This window comes from Aythya fuligula, chromosome 1, assembly GCF_009819795.1.
Source record: "Aythya fuligula isolate bAytFul2 chromosome 1, bAytFul2.pri, whole genome shotgun sequence".
Classification (NCBI taxonomy): Eukaryota; Metazoa; Chordata; class Aves; order Anseriformes; family Anatidae; genus Aythya; species Aythya fuligula.
In genome coordinates, this window is record NC_045559.1 from 205,532,083 (window position 1) to 205,551,384 (window position 19,302).

Genomic DNA, 19,302 nt, shown 5'->3' on the forward strand with positions numbered 1-19,302 from the left:
AAAAGTTAGGAGATGGAAACCACAAGGAATCTTAGGAAAGAGAAACAGTCTCATGCCTCAGTAAGTACAGAGACAGCAAAACACTGGGGTTATGGTTGAAAGCTGCAAGATATGAAACTGATTTATGGAAAACAAAACAAAACAAACCCTGAACAATGAAATGACAAATATCTTAGCAGAGCAGCTTTTAAGTTGCTTAAAGCAATTCAGATATGAGTTGGGGCACAAGCAACCTCTGAAACAAACCTTTCATCTTCAGCTATCAGTCCTGCAATGGTTTCACCTTCATCTTACAATTCCCTAAAGCCAAAAACCCGACTCAGTCTGGTAGAAAAAGCCCACTCCTGGGCAGTCACAGGAGGGACTGCAAGCACTGAGTGATTCACAAGCATTTTGTGGTGGACAAAATAAACTGAATATGCTTTTCTGTTGCCTGTATCTGACTTGTTTCACCTAGTTTAGAAAACACCCTTGGCTGTTGCTTTGGCATTAATTTAAGATGTGGTATAGAAGCACTGGAGAAGCAAGATTGCAAACACAGGTTTGTTGCTGACTATTACTAGGTATAAATTGATCAGCTGAGGTGCTTTGGAGTGGTCAATTCGCCTGCTCCAACCTAGGCTCTGATATGTTTGAGCCATCTGAGCTATGTTTGCTGTACTGATTTGTCAGTCACAGGAGAGAAAGAGGCTCCTGGAAGGAATTTTATCCTGCTCTAAGACTGGCCTCTAACACAGGTGAAGTGACACACTGACTGGAGGTGCACGCATCTCTGTGACTGCCCAGAAAGCCAAGGGTGAACAACTCTGAGTCAGAAACCTAACTTCCGTATAGAAAAAATTAGGTGAATCCCACCTGAGAGCTCTGGTCCTGAAGCAGGGTGTAATTTCGAGGCATGAAACGAAGTAAAATGTACAGAAAAAGCCAAGAAACCTGATCAAATCTTAATGAATCTTCCCAAGAGACCTTTAGCCATGGCCAGCCCCTTCCTCTAGATGGAGAAACTATGGATGAGTGGAAGCAAACTGACTCACCAAGGTCTTAAGCTGCAAAAATGGAGTGTAGCCACGGTTCAAAATGCCCTTCCTCATGTTAGCTTTAAGATCAAGCTTCCTCACGTAACTTTTTACCCAGGGTAAGCATGTGGCAATTGTAAAACATGGAAATAAGCAGTTGTAGCTGAGAGGAGCTGAACAAGACAGCTCTTCAAAGCTGGCCAGAGCACCTTTTGGAGCTCGCTGGATCAAAAAGCTGGAGCTTCTGAATGAAAGGGAGTCTAAGCTTAAGGCTGATAAAACCCACGAGCAGGAAATAAAGCAGTAAGCAGAAAGGCACCCCTAACTGGGTGTGTTATTTTCACACTTGGCCACTGGCTGTCAGACCCAGAGGCTCTGCGAGCACGTCTGTGCGAGTCCACACCTCGTACCTGGCTTGCTGCTGGAAGTCCCAGACGGGCGAGTCTGTGTTTTCTATCACCGAGGTGGTTACTGGAGCATCCGCGCCAGCAACAGCAAACGTCACACAGCTGCTGGGTGCTGTTACTTCACGCTCTGTGAGAGGGCTCCCTGAAATGACACGGAATTAAATTCAGGTTTGGCCAAAGGATAAAAAGCTTCTTAATAATTTCTGTGGAAAAAAAAAGTAAAGGTAGATCAGCAGTTAAAAACTGTTCATTAACAAATAAATTCAGCATCTAGGAAATGCTCCTTTTCACTGGTGGAGCTGAAAATGCTTTATGTTTACAAAAAGGGGCAAACATTACATGAGCCTTTCATAGAACAGAAACTGGAATATTTATGGAAGGAACAGAGAAAATGTTTGCCCAAGATCATCTGAGAAGTCGGAAGCAAAGCTAGGAATAATGCCCAGATCCCTGGGACCTTCTTCCAGCACTTGATTACTAAGAAAGTGCTTGTGTGCTCCTACCAGCCCTGCTACTGCATCAGTGGGAAATTTGAGAAAAAATGAAATAAATAAATGTCATGTAGATGAGGCCTTAATATTTTGGTCAAACCATCAAAGATAAGGAAGGAAAAATAAATCATCTTCATGCCCTAGTCCAGGGAGCTACACAGCTGAAGTTGCATGAAGTAGCTTCAGCAAAAACTTAATTTGGTTTTAAATAATTTGGTGTTAATCCATACCCCAACTGGATCTTTGTGATGGCTAAGCTGAGCATCTAGGGCTGCAATTCACTCTGCAATGCACCTATGAAAGCTTTAGGAAATTCCTTGCGTAAGCATAGCTCAGGGCTGGATACATGACCACTTTCTCCCTCCTTTGTCCTGAAATAAGCTGGGAAAACACTCGTGAGAAAACACGTAATGAATGAGCTAGCCTGATATAATTGGCTGTGCTTGCACTTAGAGGCAGGTAGTTTATAATCAGAGGACCACAGGATCAAATTAAGGGATGGAGCTCGTTATTCCCTAGATGCTGCTGGATATTATGGATTAGAAAGCATTGAATGAAAGATGCAGGAATTACACAGTCACCTGCACTGAATTACAGCTCAAAAAGGAACCTCAGGGCCTCGGCGGGGGACAGTGACATGCCAAGGAAATTCAGAGAAGGAATCAGAAGATTTCTACCTCCCTGCTACTTCTCTGCATGTGACCCTGCCTCCAGGCTCGGTCCCTCTCAGTCACTGTCACTTGAGTGGGATTAATTTGCTGCAGTACGTTAGGGTGCAGAGCTGTGGAAGCTTTTTACTGCTAATGGAGCTGCTGAGATGGTGAATCGGTAGCTGGCAAAATCTGCTAGGAGAAAAGGATTTAGCCAAGGGGAAACGAGGTCACACTTTGCCATCAAACACCGCCCCCTTGTTACAGATTGCTTCCTCGGCTCTGCTTTCCAAGGACTCTGCATGTGGCTTTGGACTTCCCTAAGACTTTGCTGCCCAAAATGATCAAAACCTGCCAGTATGAACCTCATTTAACTACAAAAATCTTTTTTCTCCTGCAGTCTGATTCACCATGAAAATAAATGCGATTGGTTTGCAGTAGCTCACGGAGTTACTGCTCACTTAATCACAAAGATTTACCTAAGAAGAGGATTTCTTTATTTTTATTTTTTAATATGAAAAATGGCTTCAGTTAAAACATGCCACACAAAACTGCTCTCAGTTTGGCAAGAGTATAGACATGGCAAGTCAAACACAGGCGTGGGTTATGTGAGATCAGCTTAGAGACACGAGCAGGACCTGTCTAGACCAGCTCACTGCCTCTTGCATGTAAAGGCAGACCTAAAAAAAAAAATAAAATCAATTTTTTGTAGTCAAAGTAGAAGGAATTTCATTCCTTCCTGATGTTATGAAATTTAGGTTTGTTTCTTTGTATTTCTGGAAGATGGATAAAAAAGAAAAAAACACAAAAAACAGGACAAATGACTTCAGAATACAAAAAAAATATCAAGAGACTTGGGAAAACATTTTGTAACTTGACTCAATTTTTGTAAATTGTGCATCTTGCAGTTCTTCCAAAACTGCAGGAAGTTTGGCACCCATTACCTACTGGATTGGAAACGTATTCTAGCCTTTTTATCTGTAACATGGTAATGAAATGTTTATCCTGAAGAATGCCAATTCTTGTTGTAACCAGCTTATTTATATGCACTGTTCCAGTGTATCCATTGTCTCGCAGGGAGTTGCTTCCAAAAATAGCAAGAGAAGATAATTTGTTTGAAGACAGAAACATTGCCACAGTGTACACCATCAAAAAACACCTCCTTATCACTCCCCAAACTTTGCAGTAGCAAATAATGTTGCATCAAGTTTCCAAAGACGACGAATTCTAAAGGATTCTAGAATTGCTGATTATAAAAAAGCCACCTGTGGGGCTCACTATGGATCAAAATGAATTAAATTATGGCTTCTATTTGACTCTCTTTAGCTGGGAGACCAGAAAATGGTGAGGGCTTTTTTTCTGGCATGTCACCTGGACTAGGAACTAGTTGATTTTAAGAGAGACACGTCCAGTAAGCTCACCTCGAGTCAGTCCCTTATTTATATTTGGTAACACTGCATATTTGCATCTGTAATGGTCCAAAAGAGACCTGAGCACTCCGAGTGCTGAGCAAACACAAAGTGAGCAAGTCGTGCAGCATTAAAGGTGCCCAAGGTGAAGGGTGGGACACTTCTCACCTTTAATAAACAGGATTCATTTATAGACTGCAACTCGAGGCAAACAAGGCTTCCGAAACTGGAAACTCCCCACCTTACCTTACTGCATCCAGAACCAAGCATCGCTCGCTAGGCAGGAATATTTTAATATGCTTAGCATAAATTTTAAAGCGAAGGAAATTCTTTGGTCATGCTCAGCACAGCGAGTGGCCACCTCGCTGTAATTCCCACCGAGCAGAGTGACGAGCCTGGGGGAGTTCACACTGCTCTGCCCTTACACTGCCCTTCCTCCGTGCTGCGGCTGGCAGCCTCCAGATAGCACAAATAAGCCAGCTTTACAAATTGATGATCTGCTAAAAATGCAAATTGGCAAGAGTCTTTGAGACAGGAGGAGTTCAGGGTTAAGTTATTCAGATAATTCTTAACTGCAGAATTCAGCTGTCAGCTCTAACAGGGAACGTTGTATCATTTATAGTTTGGTTTTTATTCATAGAGATAGGCTGAATAGTTTAAATTCCTGCTTCCCCTGTACTTATACTATGATGCAATGGTCTCAGGGTTGCAATACGGCCAGCCAAGATCAAAACCCGCTGCATTTATTCACTCCTGGAGTAAGATGGAAGAAAATTCCTGGGCTTTTTGTCTGAAAATTGCTCCTTGCAGTACCTGTAATGAGCAGAACTCAAGAAACAAACAAAACCAGACACACACGCATATACAGAAATTAAAACCAAACAAACCCAACAACAACAAAAAGGCTGCTGGTGGTGGTTTACCTTTTAAACTTAGATGCATTGCTCTTTCCACGAGGATATTAACAGCAACTGTGTTCTCCAGAAACTCCACATCGCCTTCTTGTGGTTTCTCACTGCTGATTTCTGAATTTACGATATCCAGATTCTGACAGTGATTTTCAGGGACCTGTTGGCTCGGATCAGGTGCTTTCTCTGTGCTTTCATCTTCACCACTGCTGTACTCCTCAGCACAGTGAAGTCTGCTGGTCAGGGCAGCAGAAGTGGAAGAAAGGGCAACGTGAACACGTACAGCAGCCCCCGCTAGGTCTGCAGCATTGCATCTGAACAACGGGTAAACTCCTGCAAGAGAATTCACAAACAACCAGCTAACGAAGAGAAAGAAAGGATAGGATCTTGAAAAAGCTGTTCCAGTTCATTATTTTAAGATCTCTCAGCAGAATGAATTTTGATTTTCAAGGTAACGTTTAAGGAAGGTATCACCTAGTGAAGAGTTTCAGCTTGGAAAGGTAAAAATAATGACCAAACCTCCAATTGGTGCACTTCATTTTGTCACTGGTAGTTCAGATTGATGTTTTAAAACACATCAACTTCCTGAGAGTCCTGTGAAGAGCACCTCTGCATACACACGAATTTCTCTTGTTTTTGTTCTGATTTATTTTGCTCTTTTGCTCTGCCTACAAACATTCAGCCTTCCTGAGATATTTTATTCTCACTCCACTACGATGCCCAAACTGCCACTCTCAAGGAACATTCCTCATTAATCCAGCTGGGCTAATTGCATTCCCTGTTATCAATCATTGCTACCAATTTTGCACCCATTTGAACTTGCTAGGTTTTGAATCCAGAGGGGCAAGCATCCGAACCTTGTTTATCTTCAAGGAAGAGTTGATATATAAAGGACGTAAAGGGTGTAAGTACAGTTTTTTCTCGACTATGGATTTAAGCAACATCAAATAAAGAAGACTAAAATGTGACAATGTTCTTTATGAACTTACCACCAACACTCAGTGTTGCCCTCGACCTCTCTGCTAATGCTCCGAGGTCAACATAGGCGGATCCAATGAGACGATCTGTATCGAGTGGTCTTTCCACATCATTTTCTTTCCCGTATGCCCACCACACCTGGATTTCTAATTTCTCCTCCCTGAAGAACCAAATCAGCCCTTGGCTCCTCCTGAGGGTCAGCTTGTTTGGTTTCTTAAAGTTCACCGTGACGTTCTTCGCGTCCTCACTCAGTTTTGGCCTCCTAAGTGACGTCCACGTGGCTTCCTGATCGTACAGCTTATACCTGAGGTAGCAGTAAGTGCTCCTGTTCAGGTGCATCTGCCCTGCGAGCAGCACGCAGTGGACAGGCAGCCACACTCTTGGGGTTGAAATGGTCACAGCCACCGGATTGTCCCTCTGCTCCCACTCGTCACTCTCATCCAAACTGTCCTCAGGGCTTTCCTCGCTGTTCCATCCCAGAAGCTTAGCGGCCTCCAAAACACGCTCTCTGTCACCGTGACGAGCAAAAGTCACAGAAAGCTCCAGTCCTCCCCCAATGGCCTGCATGATGTTCGTGCGGTGTGAAGGCATCGCATCTTCAGCTAGGGTGACGGGGTACCAGCCTGTAATACCTTCAGGAGAAGAGATCATCGTTAGACTTTTCCTACCCTCTGAAAACATCAGCAAAAGAATTTCTGCGCTCTGGTCAGCAGTCAAGAACCAGTACTCGAAGCATCTATTTCTTGTGAGTTTGGAATTCATTTCTAGCCTGAAAAAGCAGCAAAATGTTAGACCTCAGACAACCTCACAGGTAGTGCTGATCCAAAATGCATTTTACTTTCCATTTCACTAACAATACTCATTTTACATTGAAGCTATATCCCATGAATTTCCAGCTATAAAATGAGGCGTTCTCAGTTTTTTCCTCCTCTCTTCCCATTTTCCTGAAAATTTCCATTCCTATTTTCCTAAAAATAAGACTTCATGGTTGGAGAAAATGAAATTAACTGAAATTAAAGTGGAAATAAACAAGATGATAACGAAAACATCATTATGTTAATGAAAATCATCATTACGATAATGAAAACATCATTTCCTACAGGAAAGATGGGGAGGGACTCTATCAGGGAGTGCACAGATAGGACAAGGAGTTTAAGGTTTTAAAGAGGGTGGATTTAGATTAGATATAAGGAAGAAGTAATTTACTAAGAGGGTGGTGAAACACTGGAACAGGCTGCCCAGAAAAGTTGTGGATGCCCCATCCCTGGAAGCATTCAAAGGCCAGGCTAGATGGAGCTTTGAGCAACCTGATCTACTGGGAGGGATAATAAAGATATTACACATAGTTTTTACCTCTTCTATCTAATGTTAGTTTGTATCTTACATTTATTTTTTTTTTTAAAAAGTTAATTCAACTGCTTTCTAATCTAAGCTTTTGTTTCTAGCTTTGATGTCTCAAAAGTTGGTCCTCCACTGAACACTACAACTCTTAAACTTTCCATCTTAAACTTGAAAATGAAGAGCACCAAATAAAATATTAAGCAGGTTAATATTCCTTCAGGCAGTTCAGCTGTCAATTGATGGGTACAAGTTTCTCCAGTTTCTAGTCCATACAGTGCCTTACTCTTAATAAGGTGCAACTGGCTGCTCTCTTGCAGTTTCCAAAAAATCCATGTTAGCAGTATAAAGTTTACTCATCACAGAGTTCAACAGCTTGCCCCACACGGAGTATAAATCATTCATGCACAAGACAGTCACATCCTACACCCTAAAAACTGATCTTCAAACAACATCTCATTTATGAGCTTTCTAATACGGAATTTTTAATGAAGATGTGCAGTATCTGAGAGAACTTTAGTCTAAAAAATACCAAAGGAATCAAAATTGTTTTAAGCAATCACAATAGCATGTACATGGAACATTGGTAGTGTAACACTGCTGTATTACCTGATCTTCTTCTCAGTAGGTCTCTGGTTGGAACTGTAACTGTCCCAAGAAGATAATCTCTTGACGTCCGAGCTGCCAACGTGTCAGTGGCTGGAAAACAAATCATTTTGTAAATACACCAAGCTAGAACAAAAGATTGAGAAGCTTTGAAAGAAATCTGTGTTGCATCAACAGCAAACAGCTCACCTGTCAGACTGGAAAGGCTTTAAACCTCTGCAGAAAGGAAAAAAACAAAACAAATGGTGCAGAAAATGTGAAGCCAAATTCAGTGAGAACCAGGGGTGTCAACAAAGCTTGTCTGTAAGTGTTCTCAATGCACATTAATTACAGGATATGTGCTCCACCACCACTGAATTTGGAGAAGCTTTTGGGGAATGTTTCCATAGGTGAGCATTAAGTAATGAGTATGGAGCTAGTGGTGTACATTACTACTCAGCTACTCTAACAACATGCCACTTGTAAATTTTTTTCCCCAGAAATAAGAAACAACATCATCTTTAGCTAATTTTTGTTTATAAAATAATTCTACACACTATGTTGTTGTGTTATGAAAGAATCTTGCTTATCTAATATAGGATCTTTGGAGGATTTTAAGCTGTCGTTTCTCTGAACCTCCATGACCTCATTCATAAAGCAAAGGCAATAAGGCAAACACATACAACGCCAGCGTGCTTAAAGAGTTAAGAACTTTACTATTAATTGTTATCTTTTCATTTAAAAGGTGATCTTGATCAACTGGAGCACCAGAAGCCTTAACTCTTTGTGTAAGGGGAACAGTACCTCCCCAAGCCTTCTCTGAAAACCATTTAGGTAATTACATCTATTAGCAACTGCACGGAATCTATCTTCTACACTGAAAATTAAGGGACTAGATCATTATGCAACTACTCTTAGTCATAATCAGTTTTTCTCCTTACCAGACTTGACGTTCTGATGGTAGACAGAGAAGACGATATTGGCAGACTGCAAGAGCTCTCCCAAACAAGAGGCTTCTCCGCTGCTTTTCTGAACGATGAGGTTACAGGGAAACTCCATGTGGTGCTCAAACTCTGGGCAGAAAGAACGAGCCACAGCTTGTGTGTTGCGCCTCTCTGTCTCAGGTAGGAAGGAGAGGTGCACGGAGACATAAGCGTTAACTCCCACACCAGCATAGTACTGGACCGAAGGGTTTTTTTCTGCCACAGCTCTTCGTTTAGCATGTGAAAAGAAAACAATGATGAGAATGAATGTAAAGGACAAGAAATCTAGAATTTCAATTAATTAGTTAAGCGATTAATACAAAACTTTCAGGTCTTTGTGGCAAAAAAGGAGACAAAACAACATATGCTTTTGGCTGCACATTATTTTCATGTTTTTCATCTGAATACAGTAGGAAAGGATACAAAATGATGACAGTAACTATGACAAGGTCCAACACTGGTGCCTGTGCTCTTAACCTTCTAAGGATCTGAGACTGAAGTCACTGAGAAAGTACTCAGCACCTTTAAAAACATCTAACACTGTAGACAAAGCTGTCGGATAACTTCCCAGGGAATCTACTCCTGAAGGAAGTAAATGGCCAAGCTAAATTATTTTTACACCTGATAAGCAAAAGGAGAAATTAACAGATGGGGTGTTTTACAAATAAAACAGACCCAGGTATTATTCAGGTCATACACCTGATGTATAAAGAGCTTGGAGGTCATTCAAAATTAACTTCAAGCATGATATGGTAGTGATCTTCATTGTAAGGACTCTACTTGAATTAATTAGGATCAGGAGCTCAGCAACACTAAAAAAAGATCAGTGGGCAGTACTCTAGAATAAGAGGAGTCATCCTCTCTTATCTCACAGAATTGACTCCCTCTTTTTTTCTTTATACTTAGTACAGGCAATTTTCAAGAATCAAGTTCATGTGATACCATGCAGTAACAGCAGCAGCCTTCTGGAGGAAAGAGATGTGTCATTTACCAGTTATTATCCACGCTTCCCCAGTTAAATTCAAGAAAACAAGTCTTAGCTAGGCTCTAAATAGCATCAGTAACACCAAGATCCAGTGCCAACACAGACACCATTTGATATCACCCTTCAGTGTAGGAAAACGTGGAAGGAAGTAATACTGCACAAAAGGCTGAGGGACCGAAAGCTATGGCTAGAGATTTGCCTGTAAGAATACCACATGATGTCTTTCCCAGCTCTTTGCTTTGCTAAACCACTTCATTTTCAATATTACAGTCTCAAACCTTCTGTAGAATGAATCCTTCTACATTGTTCTGCAGCTTAAGGGACAAAAATAACCCCTGTATATAAGTATTTTCTTTTCTGATCAGAACCCAGGTTGAATCGTGCTCTCTGCAGACGGAACGTTGGCCAGTTAAAATTTGTTCTAATGTTTCAGCCCGCTGCCTCCAGATAAAGTTATTTTAAGAGAAAAAAAAAACACCATTATTTTAGGACTAGGTTTTACCTGGCTGCTGCTTGCAAACCAGCTGCTCTGTGTATTTGTACAGACAGAGAAACAGCCTGAGTGGTTATTCCTGCAGTTTTCACAAAACGGTGGTATCTCACGCTCACATCAAGCAAGCCTGGATTCAGTGAAAGAAAGAAAGCACGGAAATGGTCAGCTTTTTATATAGTTGCATCCAGTACTTCGTTATAACTCTTAATATAAAACTTACTCTATTATTGCATTCAAAAAGCCACATGGAAAAAAACAGAGAGGTTTAACTGGGGATCCAAGATTGTTGAGACTGGCTGTCCAAGGTGCTCTGCTTCCTTATGGCCTGGTGCAGGAGCACAGGAGATTTTAAGGACTGTATCCTGCAGCCTGCCCTACTGGCAGTCGGATCAGATGGTCAGAATGGCTCCTTCTCACTGCCAAATTTATGACCTAGTAAAACGAGGACGGCCTGTTTAACCCGGACGCGCCCTCATGTGTGCGTTCATTGTAATAGTTTTAAAATATATTCCTGCAGTGTTCCAACAGATCTTTTTAATAGCACTGCAGTGACAACAGCTTCAATGAGATTTTCTGATGTGGTTAATTTATTACAAAATAACTGAAGCACATTGCACTTCCTCTGTGACCACAGCTTTTCTTTGCATTTTTCTTACGGCCACTTCTTCCAGGAAGCTGCCTTTCATTTTTACACTTCATGCTAAACCTCTGATGGAAAGAAGTTGCAGAGATTTCCTCAGTGGCCTTCCCAGAGCTGATGTTTGTATTATTTGAAAGAACCATCGCAGAACAGAAAGATGTCTCTGCTCATATCAAATACAACTCACAGCCCTCCTTCAGACCTCCCATTCCTTACCTTGCATGGGAGCCCGAACTGTGGCTGATTTAAATCACTATTAATTATTATTAACTAGTATTATTTAAACTTTAAACGATTAAAATTTAAAATTATTATTTATTAAATTAATTATTTATTAAAATTATTCTTATTTAAAGTTTGCTAGCACGTTGAGGTTACTCACATTTCTCACCAACTCTCACTAGGTGAAGAGTCCAGTGAAATTTGGGAGGAAAACCACCCCTGGTTGATTATCAGTTGTCAACACAAATACATATTAATTTATCTTGGCAGTGAATACGCAGACTCTCATCTTATAGATGAGAGAAAAAACACAAGTCTTCCTCACCTGAAGACCGGAGGTGAAATTCCTCTGAGGAATCAGTCCTTGGGACCAAGGGAAGATTAAAGGTCTGTATGCCTATTTGCTCGCGATGCTGCATCGTCACCATGGCACACAGCCGTGACAGAGGCAAGGTCCCTTTGGCAACCATCTGGTCTCTGACATTTGGGTAGTAATACCTGGAAAGACACAAAAGAGCAGCGTCAGTCATGCTACTTGGACAACGATGAAGTGATCGTTTATCTGAAAACTACACACAAGTCCACTCTATTTTGTGTGTCTTCAAACAAGACCTGTTAGTCTCCTGATAGCTAAGGGATAAACTCATAAGTGAATTCCCAAAGGAAAAAAAAGATGAAGTGCTCAGAGTAGATAATGCTAAACACGTCCATTTGTACTAGTCGTAGCAAGGCGACTAGCAAAAACTCTACTCAAAATTGGCATCCTAAAGGAAAAGAAGAGAAGGATCTAACACAAAATATTCTCTCCACTCTCAGTGTCTGTTAGTAAATCAAAATCCTACTTGTGGAACAGATTTATGGTGCCAGTTTGTGAGTGTGTAAAGTGACTCGAGACAGTTTCTAACTGGGCTACTCTGCTTCACTCAGCTTAAAGACAGTGTTGGCATCGTATCTACTGAACCAGGAGACCAGAGAAAGGCATCCACTGTGTTTTCAGGAGCAGTGACATAGACTTGGGTTTCCTCTTTGCATTTTGGGGTAATGAATAGACTGTTTGAGCCCTCAATAGAGCACTGCCTGACTTCAGTCCCAACATCTTGTTGTAGTACACCTGCTGGTTTCTATTCCCACCCTCGCCATGCTTCTAGGAGAAATTCTTAGATGCTGACGGTGTCATAGCAAGAACTCTCTGATTTGGAATCTTGTAATCAGTATCTAAGCTCCCTCCTAATTACTAGGATCTGTTGGCAAGCTTTTTTTCATTGCAAATATTGCAAACTGGCAAGAAGATGTCTACATAATTCTTAAAAAGTTTCCAGCTCATTAATTTGTTCCTTTGTCCTGAAAGAGCCTAATTCTACTAGCCACTACATGAGAGTGATTAGGGCAAGATTAAATTGAAGTCCTGAAAGTGTGTATTTGGGATGCCAGGTACTAACAATTTGTAACTTCAGCTGCTCTGGTCATTACCAACATCAGTGTGAACACATCCAGCATACAATAATGAACCTGGGAATTTTTAATAGCTTGGCTCGTTTCCTACAGAATGAAGAGATGATAGTTATTTTAATTAGGCTTTTTTAAAGTTGCCCATCTTTATATTCTCTAGTTACTGTTTCTAGTAATTAGCTTCAGTTGCCAAAGAAATGATGATTTGAACTTTGCTTAAATGAGACAATTTCATCTTATCTGTATCATGAAATACTGTGCAAACAGGCACAAACATAGGCTAACACTCTTCAATGATCTAAGAAGAATATTAGAAATACAAAACAATACAATATATAAACATTTTCGTGTGTATTCTCTTGAAGCCAGTGACTTGTATGAGGGAAAAAGACCAAAACAATGCAATCATATTGCCAGGGTGCTATTAAAATGTAGATGTGCCAAGTATTTCAACATTGTTTTTAGACTAATATGCTGGTAATAAAGTGGAAAAATAACAAAATATCTTACCCTGTGTTACCCTTTCCTTGTTACAGCTTTATTAGCTAGCACACGCTTGCTAATGAGCTTGTAAGGAGAAAAAGCTAATCAGCAGTTTTAGTGGAAAAGGGCTCAAATGTCTTAATATTAAATGCAGATATTCATCACCAGATGCTGATGAGTTATCCAATTTTTCCCTTACTATTCAATAACCACAGCTAGAGATTTTGCAATACCAGACACGTCTCCATCTGTACTGCTGTGACATCTACAATGAATATGATGTTATTCTGTACCTGCACCAAACTTCAAACTGGATTCCTCCTCCAACTGCTCCAGGTGCCATAAATGCACTGACCAGGAGCCTCTGAACTGGGACATCGCCAGGAACCAACAAGGAATGGTGATGCTCATCATTAAAGACAGGATCGGGAATGCACAAAGCGGTCGCTGTGCGAAAAGGCTTTAACTTGATGCCTACGGGTCAAACAGAGTTGGTTAAACAGCCACTGCTGAATTCAAATCCAAGCAGAGAATCAGAAGACAATCACAGCCTAAGTTTCAAACACCTGAACTGGTTTTGGGGAAGTTAACATAGAATCAGAAGTGCTGGGAAGACCTGTGTAGGGACAGGAAAGCAGTGATGGACCTAGAAGCAATCAGGCCACATTCATGCAGTGTCACATACGTGCTAAAAAGCCTGGCCAAAATCAGAGCAAATACATTAATGATTTAACAGAGCATATATTAATGATTTAAAGTACACAGTGCCCACGCAGTCCTTTTCTACAACTGCAGTTATTTAAATACTCCTTGCTGCTCCCAAGGATTTAAAACAGGTGGTTTTTTCTTGGCATATCCATAAAAATGAGTATCTCAGAAGGCTTGTGCATGTAAAGTCTTTGATGAATTTAACCATACACAGTCCTAGTGTTCCCTGCAAAGTTGTTCAAAACTGTACTGTGTGAATAGATTGAAAAGTAGGCACCTTTTTTGCTGGAAACTTTGCCATCTGCCTCAGCTGAAGCAACCTTTTAATTTACTGACCTAACCCAAGTGCTAGAAGGTCAGTACCTGCACTCAGCTATCTCTAAGGAGATATTTAACCAAAACTCTAAATAAGGAGGTGTCATAAAACAAACTTACCATCCTCGTGCAGTTCGGTTCCCTGCAATGCACCAGAGCCAGGCTCTTGCACTGGGAAATGGTACTGAACGTAGCAGTCAGCCTCTCCCCAGACTGTGGACTGCAGGGGGGTCAGTCCTTTCACGCTCTCCACGTGAATCTCAAAGACGTGCTCCATCAGCTCTTCCCCTTCTCTCTCTAACAGCTAATAAAACAAATAAATGCACATGGAAAACTGTTTATGAAAAAGCACACGAGGATTAGGAACATGAGATTCTAAAAAGCTCAGACATCTGCCATTTTTTCCCTAAAGCTCACAGAAATTCTGAAAGCCTGACAGCATTTTTTCCTGCAGACACCAAAACCCACAGCACATAAAAAGCTTGAAAGTCTACGTGTATACAGTGTAGTGGCAAAAGCTGTATGGTACAGAATTAGGCTGCGAAAATTAAAATTTTCTAGACTTTTTTTACTGCATTTGTCATGTAAATAGAAGGGGTGGACGTGCAGGGCAGTAAGAAGGGGAGTAATGTCCAGACTGGAGAGAAAGCAGATGAGAAAGGAGTCAAACAATGCAATTTTGCACAGAACACGATTATCCATAACTAAGTTGGTTATCAAATCAAAAAGATTGGGGATCACTGGTCTATTGATGAACCCAAAGGTAAAATTATTTTCACGTGTCCTTAGAAGTAATATAAGTGATATAAAAAAAAAATAAAAAAGCAATATATATATAAAAAAAAGGGGAATTTAGTAAACAATACCATTGTGGGCTTTGGGGGAGGAGGGTCCAGAGAGTGGGCAGGGCGCCGGGTGATGGGAGGCACCGTTCCTTCTTCGTTTTTTAGCCTTTGCAGTGCCACTATTTGATCCGCTGACCCCATCGCCAGAATGACCCGCAGGCTTCCACTTTTACTGCCCGTAAAGACATCTATCACGGGCATGTAGCTGTCCACAGCAACCACGGGATACTGAGCTTGCAGGAGCAGGTGGGAAATCTTTGGATCCCTAGAACAGATTAAAACAAACAAACAAGCAAACAACAAAGCGTGAGAGTGAGCCATCTGTATTTGAACACAATCACACAACTCATTTTAGATGGAACATTCAATGTCATTAGAAACCAATCTATTTCTCTCCCTCAAAAATTCAGCTCCATCACGTTACAGCCTTCATAAAGCTCAGCCCCACATTGTGCTGACTGGAAAAGGCCGTTTTCAGCACTAATTAATTTACTGTAGCCATATATGATTGTTATGAGGTAGTTATATGCCTTTGGGGATGGACTTGGGCAGGAAGACAAGCAGGGATGGGGACAATCTCCTGCAGAAATGCAAAAACCTTTAGTAACACACTGAAGATAGACCCAAGCAAAATATATGCATGAACTATATTTAAATTCCTTCTTTGGGCAGCCTGGTCTCGTGGGAGGTGTCCCTGCCCATGCAGGGAGTTGGAATTAGGTGGGCTTTAAGGCCCCTTCCAACCCAAACCCTTCTATGACTCTATGAAACAAAACAAACAAACAAAAAAACACATAAAAAAAACCCAGCCACTAACAAATGGCACACTAACAATTAATAAAGTAGTGGCAAGCCAGCTCCAGCACCAGCTGATTTCTACCTACCACTAGTCTGACCAAAATAAAAGGAACTGATCCCTTCTATTAGAAAGAGTCTTTTCTGTCCAGTATTGCTATTAATTTAAATTACTTTAAGTGGGTACTTTATTTGACTGAAGAAGAAGCCAGAACACTGAAGCAAAAAGAATAAAGAGCTCTGGAGAGACCCACTGGATAAAATAACAATTACCACGTGCAGTAGACAGGTTTTTGACACCACAAGCACGATCCCGTGCCATGCAAACTGGCAGCACCCCTAACAATTGGATCCATGCGGAGTAGAACCAAGAACAAAATCGCTCCATCAGTCACAGCCTTGGAAAATCACCAGTGGCATCACTATTCCTGGGCAGTCACTGTGATCTCTTGCAGTTTTACTCTTTCACAGTTCCACAAGTTAACCTGGATCCCAGCCTGGTGCAGCGCAGGGTCTATTTCTCACTGTCTGCTTCTATTTCTGTACCAGGACACTATAATTTATGCAGACACTGATCAGTGTAGAAGTGTCAGAGGGAGCTCGAGCGTGACAAAAACGCCTTTTGCTATAAATCATGATTGAGAACCCTCCCACAACACCTCAGATGCCATCCTGCTCTTCTTTCCCTGAAAGTCAGAATTTCTTCCGACCCACTAAAACGTGGAACAAAGCTGTTTACTTGAATGAGATGTAGAACTGATGAAGAGGCAGTTTCACTAATCCCAGCAGTCTGTCACTGCCAGGGTTTCCCATCTTGTTCCATGCTTCGATAATCATGACGTTGTTCTTCAGCCGCTCCAAGTGCTTGGAAGTCAATGAAAAAGGCATCACCTGGAAGAGTTTAATTTAGAATTCAGACACGGAACACACTGGAAGTTATTTGCTTTGTGCAGAGAGTTCTGGTAGCACTGTATTATTCCACAGCATACAGAATTGTGTTCTTCAGAAATGGAAATTAAAAATTAAATTGCCCAGTAAGTGTCAGAAAACTGGTAGGCTTGGAAAAGAGCAAGCTAGGAAAATAAAGGCAATTTATACAAACTTTAACACATGATCACCAACTACCTTAAAAACAATTGCTTTTAGCTTTAACGCCTACTTACTAAACCACAGCTAAATTATTTCACACAACTATTTCAGACAGCTCGTGCTGTTTGTACATTTCACGTTTTCAGTTGAAGAGTGAGAAGTCTCACAAATCACTAGGCATTGCTAAAAACAAAGCAAATGCATTAGAGCATCCTGACTTTTCCAAGGAAATATGTCCAGGAAAATATCACAAACTCAAATTATTAAATATCTGAAATTCTGCTGTTTGCTGCGGGAAGGCTCTGGCCCATGTTAGGATAGAAACTCCCACTTCTGTGCTGATAAATCTGTTATGAAGAAGGAGAACACAAAGCAATGGAACAAAATAATAATAATAAAAAAATCTACATCTACATATTAGGATGCCATCCTCAATGCTTTCTTTTCAAGACAGAGAAAGGAGACATCAAATTTTGTGCCCAGTTTTAACCTAAACTTTTCCAACTGTTTCTCTTTTGTACTTCGAGTCTCATTTATTATTTGGGTGATTCAAGGAGCTGCATTTCAAACTGTGCAAAGCAGCCAAAACAATGCTCAAAGTACTTTTAGTGTGTTGGACAGAGCCAAGCAGAGGTTCCTACATACAGAAAATCATCTTTGAAACAGGTGTCGGGGTGGAATAGCACTTTTAAATCAGTTTAACGTGGAAGAAAGGTGACTTGCCTGAGAAAAATTAAAGGCGGGTTGTGTCGTGCCCCATATGACAGCAGATCTTGTCGCCTCCTCTGTGCTGAGCAGCTTGCAGTTTAAATACACGTTGCAAGAAGAGTACTGCTCAGCAATAAAATCCTTCCCATCGGGCACCATCAGCAGCACGTGCAGCAATAACCCGTAATCTTCAGATGCAGGTGTTTGTGCCATCAGATTACGGGCCCCAGAGGCCGATACAGCCTGTGGTGGCCACCCAACGTTCGTGCTGGCTGCTCCTGTCTTCTGCAGGTCCTCACGGCTGCTGAATTTCACACAGCCTTCAGCATTTACACCATTCCTGTTGGGCTCCCGGAATTCCAGCCGGGGACTTCTTATGGCATGAGCTGGGACTTGCTGTGCAGCCGCTGCTGACCTGGCAGTGGTGCTGGTGAAGTCTTTGTTGTCAGCAGCGAGCTCTAAGGATACCTGTACGGAACAAGGCAGAGCGAGCTGATCAGAAGATGTGCCAAGACAAGAGACTGCAACGTGAACTCAGGAACAAAGCATTGTGTGGTTTGTTCCAGAACTGTGTTAGATCATCACCCAGAGTGCTTACCTTTAGATACAGCTGGCTACAAGCTACAGCTCTGAGTGCAAAATAAACTGTTAAATAACTGCAAAATACGCTGATAAATAACCAGTTTTATCAGATAAAGCAGTAACCCAAGTACAAAAATATACAAGTGCAGATGAATAAAGGAAAAAAGTAAAACCAGTCATGAATGTGGCTGAAAAGTGTACTGAACATTTAATTAGCCAAGGTGAAAAGTTCTGTGACAAAACATCATAATTATCATTATCTTCACCTTGTTACAGCAATTACTGCTCAAGGAAAATGATGAAAAAGAAGTGTTTCTCTATCAAAGTTCTTTCACCTCTGCATTCCTTGCTGATTTCAGCTGGCCCTAAATTCTTGCCCTTCTGTGGGCTCCTATTTTTTCCTCACATGACAAGACAGGAAGAACAACAAATTGAACTCAGAAGATAAGGCAGCACATAAAGAAAGGACTCAAGCCATAAAATACCCAGTTAAGGGAAATAAAATAACCAGACTCAAGAATTAAGAATTCTAAAAATGCCTAAGAATTAGGAGGAATGAGGCAAGAGAATGGGGAAAAAGATCCCAAACAGTATCTGTTGCTAAAGGGTATAAAAGGCACATCCAAAGAAGAGGCATTCAAGACCATCTGTCAGAAACAGCCAAAGAAGTTTGATGTGGACTCATTAGCTGAGTCCAGCTGCAGTGTCCCTGTTCTCATTTTGCCAAAGCTCCCAGCCCTGGAGCCACTCAAAGTCTGCTGGCAAATTGGTTTCTGTACCCAAACCCTAGCTTATTGACTCTTGTTTCATTCTGCAGCCAGAAGAACTTCACACACCAAAATCCTTAGACTTGGAGAACGTGCTAAATATTTTTCCAAAAACCCCATGGAAAAAGAAAGTTTCATGTGATCTTGTATCGGCCTTGCAGACTTCCATATCTGAGATCTGGCAAATTAGAAGAAAAGAAAGAGGGGGGAAAAAAAAAAAAAAAGAGAGAACATCTGGCCAAATTCAGTAACTATGGGTGGTTTAACTCAAACTGTGTGTAGTAAAACCCATACCTTCAGTGGTCCAACTTGTATCTGATCTCCCTCTTTTTCCACAGGTATCTCGTTGCTGACAGTGAGCAACTCCGACTGAATAACCTTGCACAGCTGAAGCACTGCTGAGCCAACGGCCACTGGCTGAGGGTAGAAAAAGAAATTATTTTGTAAGCTTTCTGT

At 41.3% G+C, this 19,302-nt stretch overlaps 1 protein-coding gene across 1 annotated transcript in view; it reads right to left on the reverse strand.

Moving 5' to 3' along the window:
* Positions 1–19,302, reverse strand: part of C2CD3 (C2 domain containing 3 centriole elongation regulator) — a 48,919-nt gene that overhangs the window by 16,408 nt on the left and 13,209 nt on the right. Inside the window, exons 12-24 of the mRNA XM_032201538.1 lie at positions 19,141–19,263; positions 17,513–17,965; positions 16,440–16,591; positions 14,927–15,170; positions 14,181–14,364; positions 13,331–13,511; positions 11,431–11,603; positions 10,253–10,370; positions 8,724–8,992; positions 7,807–7,896; positions 5,871–6,491; positions 4,897–5,214; positions 1,427–1,565 (exon numbers count right to left, since the gene is read on the reverse strand). Coding sequence (XP_032057429.1) covers positions 1,427–1,565; positions 4,897–5,214; positions 5,871–6,491; positions 7,807–7,896; positions 8,724–8,992; positions 10,253–10,370; positions 11,431–11,603; positions 13,331–13,511; positions 14,181–14,364; positions 14,927–15,170; positions 16,440–16,591; positions 17,513–17,965; positions 19,141–19,263 — 3,065 coding nt within the window. The remainder of the gene's footprint in view (positions 1–1,426; positions 1,566–4,896; positions 5,215–5,870; positions 6,492–7,806; positions 7,897–8,723; positions 8,993–10,252; positions 10,371–11,430; positions 11,604–13,330; positions 13,512–14,180; positions 14,365–14,926; positions 15,171–16,439; positions 16,592–17,512; positions 17,966–19,140; positions 19,264–19,302) is intronic.